Genomic DNA, 9,595 nt, shown 5'->3' with positions numbered 1-9,595 from the left:
CAGCGATAGCGCCCAGTCGTTTATGTCGCGGGTTAGGCAGTGCGGGTTTGGGTTGATCCAGTCTGATGGGCGGTCTGTTGCAATGTATGAGGGTGGGAAGGGGCCGAAGGAGACGGCTGTGTTTGCTAAGGGGCCTGTTGCTACGCACCCGCCGCCTGTGCCGCTGGGGATGGAGGAGCTTGGGGGCAACTCGTTGTTTAGCATTACTGGTTCGGATGGGGAGAGGGTTAGGTTAGGGTTGGGATGGTTTGTTTTGGGCACGCCATTACAGCCGAGGGACAATGGGGAGCTGTTGAAGAGGGGGGAGGTTAGTTAGTAGTTGATCTGTATATAGAGGCCAGTCCCAGAACGGGGGGCCGAGATAAGAGGGGAAGTTGTATTCTGCGTATAGGATGGGCTTAAACAGGTGCAGGAACTTGTGGTGCCAGGACAGAAATATACTGGACTGATGAATGGAGAGGGAGACGTTGGCGTGCGAGGCGGCGAAGTCAGTGTAGTATGATGTGCTTGCAGGGAGGGTGCTGGTTGCGTAAATGGAGGGTTTGTTAAAGAGGCGGGATATGGCCTTTTTTTATAGGAGATGGGTTCATTGGGAGTGAGGGAGGACCATTCTTTTGCGCTGGAGAGCCGTTTTGCTGGTGCTCCTACGACGTGGAGCTTAAGCTCCTGCTCGTCAATGAACGTCAATGGTCAAGTACATATGCCACCTCCTCCCTCCTCTCAACCAGGGATTGCATCGGGGCCTCCAAATCCCATCACTAGAGCTCCTTCAACACCTGCTGAAAATGAGAGAAAGGGCCGAGCGCGTACTGGGTATCGGCATGATGCTTCCCAGGTTAACCGAAACGGTCAACCTTGGCTCAAGGTATATCTGGAGTGCGAGAGCCTACAAGGGAAATAACGTCAATGGAGCTCTAAATAGCATCTCGAACTGGGTCTTCGACCGGTTTATGGGTTTATAACAAGCCCCCAGGCAAGACATGGCTATTTTGGTGGCAGCAGAAGCGTTTCTGAATTGCACACGGTAGCCCTATAGGTGAAGCGCTTCATCTATCTTGTGTTATCATTTGCTTTTCCATAAAATCAAAGAATGCCGGAGGGCGTCTAAACTTAAACAATAAGCCAATGATCTGTAAGGGTACGTTGTTAGCGCGGGGGCCAATTTATTCATCTCACCTCTGGGCTCGTATCGTCAGCTCCAACTTCCAAGTCGCAACCCCCAAACGAAAGGTCGGCTCTGCAACTTCGCAAGGCAACATTGGATCGAGAAGCCACCTTTTCCGCACTGCAATGGATCACATACCTCAAGTCCATTCCTCAGGTACTGCGACTGCCCGTCTCACTATTCCCCTCCTGGACAGCGCTCGCAAGTGGGAGTATGATAGCAGAAGCCAGGGCTTCGAGTACTTTCGCGCCTTTCCCACAAAACATGGGTACAGCATCCCCAAAAGTCGCTCTGTGGGCGACGACAACGTATACCCGAATGCCAGCGACGGTGGCGATGCCGATGGTCTAGCCAACCCACCGCTCGACTTCCTCCAAGCATGGCTGTACTTCGGCCTACTAGGAGAAGCATTCGGGACAGACGAGATGCGCTTTGACCCGGAGCACTTTATCAAACGGGATCCGACTCTGCAAGTGGGCGCAACCATCACAACAAAAGAGCTAAATCGATACATATGGTACTGGGCCGCATCAGTCGCACACGGCTCACGCGACTGGATTGACGAGCATTCGGCAAATCTAGATTGGTGTCTTGAGCTTGCGAATACGGTTGTTAATGCTCTCTCGGCGAGAGAATATGGCGAGGGGATCCAGGGAAAGGGAAATGTAGAGGAGGGCTGGTCAACGACGACATCGGTCCTCTTTTCGATTATCACGCTGGTGGACTATCTCCGTCGCGCGCGTATCGATATCAACATCTACACATATGAGGTCAATCTTCCAGTGTTGGATTGGAATTTTCCGCCGCTTGATGCGGCGCTTTCGGATGCGGGGTGGTGCGCGGCTGAGATCGCCAAGATGAAGCGGGAAACGGATTGCTCGACGCGGTTTTATCTGTCTAAGATAGATCGAACAGGGTTGGGAAAAGACCACGGACGGTGTACGGCTGCGGCTGGGTGTCTGGCGCATCAGATTTATGAGCCGACGTATAGGACTCGGCATCGGCCCGATTGCAAGGGTGATGAGATGTGCTGGAGCCTGGGACCAAATGTTGAAGATGTTGTACGGGTTATCGCGGACGGCGGGTATCCGCTTGTGAATCTGGCTGCGAATGGGCGAGAGGTCGAAGTCCAGCCTGCCAGGAAAGGGGATGTGTATGTGACCATTTCTCATGTATGGTCCGACGGCCTGGGAAATCCGCACGACAATACCATACCGTATTGCCAACTCGCCTATATACAAGGTCTGGTCAACTCGCTGTACGCGGATTCAAGCTCGTATTCGGATCCTGGTTCCCCCGTCAAGTTATGGCTCGACACTTTATGCATCCCAGTCGCCGAGGGACACTCTACTTTCCGACGGTTGGCAATCAATCGAATGAATGAGACGTTCCTAAAGTCAGACAAGACGCTGGCACTTGATAACTCCCTTATGTCGCAGAGCACGAATATGGACTGGGTGGAGATGAATATGCGAATCAAATACTGTCCCTGGGTGACGCGTGCATGGACGCTCTTGGAGGGAAGAGTGGGAAAAGAGCTGCTGTTCCGATTCAAGAACAATGCAATCTCGGCGAATGTCGTGTTCAACCGCTCGTACGCGGCGAAGAACATCGCTGCTGTGTCTGGAATGCTCGAGCAGCGAGGTGTCGAGAACGTGTTCAATGAGCCCAGTGCGCTCCAGCTTGCTCGTGCCTTGATCTTACTCCCAAGAGAGCCAGTACCGGGGCTTGAAGACGACGCAGCGCACCTCGATACAGTCCACGCCGCACGTAAGGCTTATGACACCTGGATGCCCGCCATCCAAGCCGCCAATCTAGCTTCCGGTCTCTCCGACGTAGACGACGACATGAGCGTCAACATCCAAACTCGAGTCTTCTGCCCTGTCATCAAACACTCAAACGCAGGCACCCGGAATATCCGCGACGAGTTCTGGCTAGAGTCCAGGGCTGACACCGCAGCTCAATGTAAGAGCCACGCCTATTTCGAAGGCATATATCTCGCTTTCCGCGGTCGAACAGCCAGCAAGGCCGAAGACGAGGCAATTTGCTTCGCACAGATGCTTGGAACAGATACGTCGCAGATAACGGCAATCCCGTCCCTCAAGCCGCGGGCGCGATACTGGCTTACTCTTGTGGACTCGTACGCTCCGCTCCGCATGCTCTGTCAGACCTTTGGTCTAGACGCACATTCCAAACTGACAGAATGCCAAGAGAGAAGGATCAGAACTCTTCTGACGCAGGTCGGTAAACTTCCTCTGTCAGTCTTGCTCTGGACCGGTCCACGCATGCGATCCCTCGGGTGGAAATGGGCGCCGATGTCCCTGCTGGACGCGAGCCCTGGCTCGGGCTCGCAGGCGACATGGGCAAGCAACGAGCGCGGCACCGTGCAACCCGATGACTCTGGTTTTACCGTGCGTCTCCCGGCCTTGCGACTGAGCAAAAAAACCACTCCGGCCACTGAGGCGGACCTGGACATTGCCATCAGCGAGCCCGTCCACTTCGCCATCTCCGTAAAGGACGATGGCTTCGTCGGACCCGGAAGTGCCACTTTCAGGGTCCATCTTGGTTCTGGTTCTATTTCGGAAGCTTGGAAACGGTATAAAACCTGGTCGGCTCTCCTGGATACAGGCGTTCTAGACCGCCTCGCAATTTTGACCCGGCGCCGCGCCTCAATCCACGATCCCTTCAAGAACCGGGGTGTTCTGCTGGAGTTTCGCGAAAGAGGGGACTTGAAATCGGATGCAGATATTACAAAGCTAGTACATTTCCGAGGCGTGGTAGAGAGGCCGCTTGACGTTGTTGAAGAGAAACTTCCGGTTATTGCTGTAGAGGGGGATTGGGATGTCGAAGGGGAGTGGTGTGTTGGGTGATGAAATCTTTTCACAGGAAATCAAAGGCTCTGTTTGCGATTGTTCCAACAAATATGGGCTTGGGTAGCTGTGTAGGGTACCTGCAAAGTTGTGAAGAGCTTGACTCGGCCACCTTGTAATCGATAGGCATGAATCGCTCTGCGGCCAGCAATCGATACAACCAATGCGGATTCAAGCGTATCGACATCTTCCATTCCTGTAGTCAATATATTTCGTATCCAGCATTAAGATCAGCAAAGGCTAATGCAAACGTCGCTTGGGTGCTCAGATCCACAATCCCGCATAATCATGCGGACTCTTGCCCAAGATATAGGTCCGTTCGAGCTGAATAGGACCTGATTATTATGAAAACAGCCCATGGTCCCAGTGCACTCTTGGGGTTAACGGCTCTCGACCCGAAAATGCATTGCCAGTCCACGCCATAGGGCGATTGTCCAGGTAGGCATCATGGCGGCACGAACCCTGGGTAGATATCCTCGCCACAGAAGACCGGACCAAATCAATGGACGAAAACAATGGCGCAAAGGCACCGAACGAACTGCTATTGAAAGATTAGCGTCAAAGTCTACATCTGTGGTGCTCTTAGGCTCTTTCGGCGCCACCAGTCATTGGCGGGTTGCGTAGATCGGCAGGGTGTGGATACCGAGGGATGCGGGATATTCAGGGACCAAGTGAAGACTATCCATGGATGGCTTCCAATGGCGCGAGAGCTAAATTTTGGCCAGGAACCAAACAGTCAGCTTGGTGAGCTCTTCGAGACAAGGACCAACATTATAATCTTGGACACCTAAATCACAATCGCCCGACTGTACGAAAGAAGCGACGACTGCTGTCTCTTTCAGACAAACAATACATACTAAGGCACGCCACTGCCGAGGAGCTAGTTGCGTCATGGAGCTTCACAAACTGGGGCACGGATATTGAATGATCAGGTCCGTCTTTGAGAGCGTCTAGGTCATGGATGATCATCATGAAGCTTGAACTATTGTCACTAAGGAATTGGCGTAGGGCGTTAACCTGGGCTGGGGACACGGTAGTTTGGAGGGTTCCTGACTCCTGAGGCTCATGTGGGTACAGTAGCAAGCCATGTCCAGGGTTCAAGACCAATATTTGCCTCCAGAAGGCGGAGCTAATCATCTTTGCTCTCCGATTCACCGCAGCTTGTTCTAAGACTGGTCATAGCTCAATGAGACGCTGCGCAAGATCAGCAGAATGTAATCTCATCTACTTATGCTTTTTTGCTCTAGCACATGGTGTTACGGCGACGGCTTCTCAGATGAAGATGGAGGAGACGGGTTGCCTTGGCAAGGCGGCAGGAACTCGAGGTTGTCTCCGGTTTCTTGCCTCTTGAACCCGACTTTGAGCTGACTGTCCGTTCGGCCGCTCGGGTACCCAGGTAACGTCTATAATCCGGGACTGTCGATAGCCGTTAGAGGCACGAGCTGATTATAGGTGGGTTGGTCTAGAGTAGTTCGATTGGGCCGGAAGACTCCTCTCTGCTGTCGGTAGCTATTATTTCCTAAGGGGCCAAGAATCAAAGCGTGATTTTCCATCGCCTTGACATGCGTCTTCCGGACCGCTCCAGATCTGCAGATCCAATGTTAGCACAAAAGTGGTGCCAAAGGAATAGGGGGTGCAACAGGTCTAGGAACAGTATATATATAAGGCAGTCTTCAGCGCTGTGATGGTCTCATCTTCTCCTCGTCTGCTGTGCAAAGCATATCTGTCCTTTCCAAAGCCTGCCAGTTTCAGTTCTTCCTTGGTCCAAGTCGTCTTCGTGTTTTCTATTATCAATCCATCACCATGAAATTCACCGGAATCGTTGCTTCTCTTGCCATTGCCAGCACTGCTACTGCTGCTGCGCTTCCCAACCTTGACGTTGTCAAGGTTCAGGAGACCGTCACACACTTGGACGCTGTCATCGGTGATATTGATGGTGTCCTCGGTGGTGCCGTTAATGGTGTCGGTGGTACCGTTGGTGGCGTTGTCTGTGGTGGTTCCTCGACTAGTGTCCTCTCTGAGACCAGGAACGGTATGAAACCAACCGCCACCCATCCAAACGATGCGGAATACCAGCTGACTATCTTAGAACTGTCTGGGATCCACGACCTGCTGAATGGCTTGGTCGGCAGCGTTGTCGGGACTGTTGAATCTAGCGAATTGGTGCGAAGTGTTCTTGACACCGTTGGGCCGATCATCACCAACGTCGTCGACAGTATGTGGCCTCGGCATCGTGCCAATCTCGAAGCAAGGCTAACAATTGTATAGCTATCGGTCTCAACGACCAGAATATTGCCGACTTCGGCATTCTATCTGAGAAGCTCGTCGGCGGTATCAAGAGTGGCGTAGTCGATGAGACTGGCCTTCAGAACCTCCTAACTGTTGTCGGCGGCGAGAGTAAGTCAAGCGAGATGCGCTGAATCAAGTCACCTGCTGATCACATCATGTAGCCGGCCTTGCCAACCTCAACAAGCTTCTCTCCCAGTCGCGATAGACTAATCATACTGTTGGAGATGACTTTCGCGAACACTGGGATGAAGGACTCCAGGTTTATATCGAAGCTCCTGCCTACTGGTTGTCTGAAGCTTAAGTTCTAGCGTTGAGGATGGTGTACAACGAGCGACATATACAATACCCGTAATCGAATATAATTTATTCAAGAACTAGTCAATCAAGTCTGAGAGTTTGTAGACTTTTCATAGCATGTCATTGAGTCTGCAAAACCTGGGCGTAACCAAAGAATCACAGACCCCAGAGAAAGTTGACTGTTTCAACAAGGAGGAAGAAACCCGAGCTGGTCCTGCAGGTACACTCCTGCAGGTGGTCTATCCCCATCACAAGGATGACTAATCCGCACACCGCGGAGGTTTCTTGTGGACGCAACATTCTGGACTCGCAACAGCACAAAACATTCTACTTCTCTCAGTTATATCTCAAACAACTGATCTCAGTCACCATTATCTGCTGCAAATATGTCTACTACACAACCCTCCGAGACTGAGTTTCCCTGCACTCTGTAAGTCTCTCAATCTTCCAAACCTACCCCGCCAAACTAACCCCGCCAACAGCACAATCTCCCTCCCTCTTCCAAGCAACCGACTCGCATCGTCTGCTCTCCGCGCACTTGAAGTTGACACCGAGATCTCTCCGCACGTTCGACGATCTTTTGCACTGAAGAGCCCCAGTCCCGAAGACCAGGGCAAGGCGGGTGATGAGGGGAAGACTGTACTCGAGACGACCTACGAGGCCACGACAAACCGCATGCTGAGAGTTGCTGTGAACGGATTCATGGAGAGTCTGGGTGTTGTCCTCGGTGTTATGGAGGAATTGGATGTGGATGTGCTGAGGGAGGAAAGCAACGAATAGTCGACTGACTTGAGAGAGATGATAAGTAAGGACGGCAGTCTAGACGAGCATGCCGACGGAACGCATCCTGTCCCCGGTCTCCCGGGACCTGATATGATACGATCCTCTTTCTTCAGTACGGATCTGGTGTGTTCAAGGACTCAAGCTTGTCACAGTGGACAGATTTTGCGCCAACTGCAAGACCCGATGGAACAACCCCACGGGAGGAAACTTGCAATACAAGGCCTCCCGCTGGGGTCAGTCGTCTGCTTTGAGGCCTCACCTTCGAGCACGGTTGATGCCTTCAGATCGATCGGCGGCCGGGTATCATTGAGTACCGGCACCTGCGTTCACATCAGGTCAATTCGCATACCTGGCAGGCAGATCGCGTCGAACGGCTTCGCAAACAATTATCTACGGGAGACAACGGAGCAGCGGGCGAGCCTAGTATCCAGATGTACTTCATATGAACTCCGACAAAAAATAAGTGACGAGCCATTACAGTTATAGCGGGTGGCCTTCCAAGAAATGCATATGTAGTAGGTAGACATCTGAGTAATAGAAGCGGTAGTCCACAGTGGCAATCCAACGCCGACATCTTCACGAAGGCTGGTTGGTGGTTTTACATACATTTTCATTTCTAAGGTGAGAATGCTAGAGAAGCACTTGGAAACAAAAAAAATCGAAAACATAAAAAGAAACTCTGACCGACGCAGGGGTCGAACCTGCAATCTCTTGATTCGTAGTCAAGCGCCTTGCCATTGGGCCAGCCGGCCTCGGTTGTTGAAGGCTCGAGCTTTTCTAACTACATAAGGCCAAGCACTTTTTTGCCGCTTCAGCTTCCTCACCGCTCGGCGTCACTCGCCTTTCAAGGTTGACCAAGCATCTCGAAAATGTCCACGTGATCTTTTACATATCTCCGCCTGACAACGACTATTCCTTTCAACAACCTGAACACACAACCGCTATCTACCTCTCTTCACCTCCGCTTAATCCGTGGCCATGGGCTCCGTCGTCTTACCTCATTTGCGCACAGCCTGGCACGTTGACCAGGCCATTCTTTCGGAGGAGGATCGATTAGTTGTATGTACCTGAATCCAGCCTGAAAGAATATATACTAACCGTGACCCAGGTTATCCGATTCGGGCGTGATCATGATGTTGATTGTACGCCTTCCCGCTGAATCTAAGCCCCATGTTTCTAGCTGGTCTCAGCGCTGATATTGATACCCACCAGGCATGCGCCAGGACGAAGTCCTCTTCAAGCTCGCCGAGCGCGTAAAGAGTAAGTTGCGTCAAGCCAAACCAGCCTGATCTAATCAGATCATCACGGCCATAACAAACCCCGATCCCTCCAGCTCGACATCCCCGCGTGCGTGAAAAGAAGAGAACAAACTAACAACCCCAGACTTCGCCGTAATCTACCTCTGCGACATCGACGAGGTCCCCGAGTTCAACACAATGTACGAGCTCTTCGACCCAATGACCATCATGTTTTTCTTCCGGAACAAGCACATCATGTGCGATTTCGGGACCGGAAACAACAATAAGTTGAACTGGGTCCTGGAGGATAAGCAGGAGCTTATTGATATCATTGAGACGATTTATAAAGGGGCGCGTAAGGGGAGGGGTTTGGTTGTTAGTCCGAAGGGTGAGTTATGTTCCTCGGTTTTGTTTCTGGGGTTGGAGTTGGACTTGTGTTTGAGAGGTGATGGCTAATGGGATGTAGACTACTCTACGAGATACCGATACTGAGTGAGTTTGGGACGTTGGCAGGGTGGGGTTGGGTTTTGTCGTGCTACGGGCAGCGTGAGCTCTCTCAGTGGACTGGGGCTGTATTAATGGGGCCCAAGGCGATCTGTTGCTCCGTTCAGATACCTACTACTATTATATATTGCTATAATGAATTATGATACCTATGGACGTGACAAAGAAGTCCTTCCTGGAGCAAAAATCTACATACTAGTAATAAATGAGTTTACGTAGCCATGGGTTCTCATTGGGGATGCTAGTTCGCATCAACTCTGGTTCTTCCAACTTGTCTATCAAGGATCATTCTAGAGAATCGTTGTTCGCTCGCTGTAACTAATTGTGCCAACGCTCCAGCCGCCTGACCATCAATTCGATATACAACGATTCCCATCGCCGGGAAGTTTAGCGATTGTTCCTGGGCAAAGAATACATGCTTGCTTTCATCTGGATTAGATTGTAAATGA

At 51.6% G+C, this 9,595-nt stretch overlaps 5 protein-coding genes and 1 non-coding gene across 6 annotated transcripts; 5 read left to right on the top strand and 1 right to left on the bottom strand.

Moving 5' to 3' along the window:
• The first annotated feature begins 1,171 nt into the window (after positions 1 to 1,171).
• Positions 1,172 to 4,045, top strand: BDV17DRAFT_38485 (uncharacterized protein). Its single transcript, XM_073764452.1, has one exon. It carries the CDS (start codon positions 1,291 to 1,293, stop codon positions 4,033 to 4,035), a length of 2,745 nt encoding a protein of 914 aa, XP_073609799.1. The 5' UTR covers positions 1,172 to 1,290; the 3' UTR covers positions 4,036 to 4,045.
• A 1,793-nt stretch (positions 4,046 to 5,838) lies between these two features.
• Positions 5,839 to 6,529, top strand: BDV17DRAFT_296808 (uncharacterized protein; the record flags this gene model as incomplete). Its single annotated transcript, XM_073763380.1, has 4 exons — positions 5,839 to 6,067; positions 6,125 to 6,250; positions 6,304 to 6,432; positions 6,486 to 6,529. The coding sequence occupies 4 exons, from the start codon at positions 5,839 to 5,841 to the stop codon at positions 6,527 to 6,529; spliced, it is 528 nt and encodes a 175-aa protein (XP_073609798.1).
• A 421-nt stretch (positions 6,530 to 6,950) lies between these two features.
• Positions 6,951 to 7,995, top strand: BDV17DRAFT_278408 (CTAG/PCC1 family protein). The gene is made up of 2 exons (XM_073759528.1): positions 6,951 to 7,051; positions 7,104 to 7,995. Exons 1-2 carry the CDS (start codon positions 7,008 to 7,010, stop codon positions 7,399 to 7,401), a joined length of 342 nt encoding a protein of 113 aa, XP_073609796.1. The 5' UTR covers positions 6,951 to 7,007; the 3' UTR covers positions 7,402 to 7,995.
• Positions 7,229 to 7,995, top strand: BDV17DRAFT_38461 (uncharacterized protein). Its single transcript, XM_073764451.1, has one exon. It carries the CDS (start codon positions 7,420 to 7,422, stop codon positions 7,888 to 7,890), a length of 471 nt encoding a protein of 156 aa, XP_073609797.1. The 5' UTR covers positions 7,229 to 7,419; the 3' UTR covers positions 7,891 to 7,995.
• Positions 7,996 to 8,084: 89 nt separating this feature from the next.
• Positions 8,085 to 8,156, bottom strand: BDV17DRAFT_t153. Its single transcript has one exon. It is a non-coding gene; the product is annotated as a tRNA-Arg (tRNA).
• On the top strand, positions 8,151 to 9,254 carry BDV17DRAFT_278405 (DIM1 family thioredoxin-like protein). The gene is made up of 5 exons (XM_073759527.1): positions 8,151 to 8,463; positions 8,513 to 8,546; positions 8,617 to 8,664; positions 8,788 to 9,030; positions 9,109 to 9,254. The coding sequence occupies exons 1-5, from the start codon at positions 8,383 to 8,385 to the stop codon at positions 9,132 to 9,134; spliced, it is 432 nt and encodes a 143-aa protein (XP_073609795.1). The 5' UTR covers positions 8,151 to 8,382; the 3' UTR covers positions 9,135 to 9,254.
• Positions 9,255 to 9,595: the final 341 nt, after the last annotated feature.

The sequence above is a fragment of the Aspergillus undulatus genome (assembly GCF_047715775.1).
Source record: "Aspergillus undulatus strain CBS 261.88 unplaced genomic scaffold BDV17scaffold_135, whole genome shotgun sequence".
Classification (NCBI taxonomy): Eukaryota; Fungi; Ascomycota; class Eurotiomycetes; order Eurotiales; family Aspergillaceae; genus Aspergillus; species Aspergillus undulatus.
The sequence above is the reverse complement of the archived record's forward strand: the minus strand, read 5'-3'. Positions and strand labels throughout refer to the sequence as shown.

Bases quoted from the DNA above. Each gene is read 5' to 3' on its own strand.
- BDV17DRAFT_38485 (XM_073764452.1), top strand. From the start codon at position 1,291: ATGGATCACATACCTCAAGTCCATTCCTCAGGTACTGCGACTGCCCGT.
- BDV17DRAFT_278408 (XM_073759528.1), top strand. From the start codon at position 7,008: ATGTCTACTACACAACCCTCCGAGACTGAGTTTCCCTGCACTCT. The intron at 7,052-7,103 runs GTAAGTCTCTCA...CCCCGCCAACAG, and splicing joins ACTGAGTTTCCCTGCACTCT to CACAATCTCCCTCCCTCTTC.
- BDV17DRAFT_38461 (XM_073764451.1), top strand. From the start codon at position 7,420: ATGATAAGTAAGGACGGCAGTCTAGACGAGCATGCCGACGGAACGCAT.
- BDV17DRAFT_278405 (XM_073759527.1), top strand. From the start codon at position 8,383: ATGGGCTCCGTCGTCTTACCTCATTTGCGCACAGCCTGGCACGTTGAC. The intron at 8,547-8,616 runs GTACGCCTTCCC...GATACCCACCAG, and splicing joins GCGTGATCATGATGTTGATT to GCATGCGCCAGGACGAAGTC. The intron at 8,665-8,787 runs GTAAGTTGCGTC...TAACAACCCCAG, and splicing joins GCTCGCCGAGCGCGTAAAGA to ACTTCGCCGTAATCTACCTC.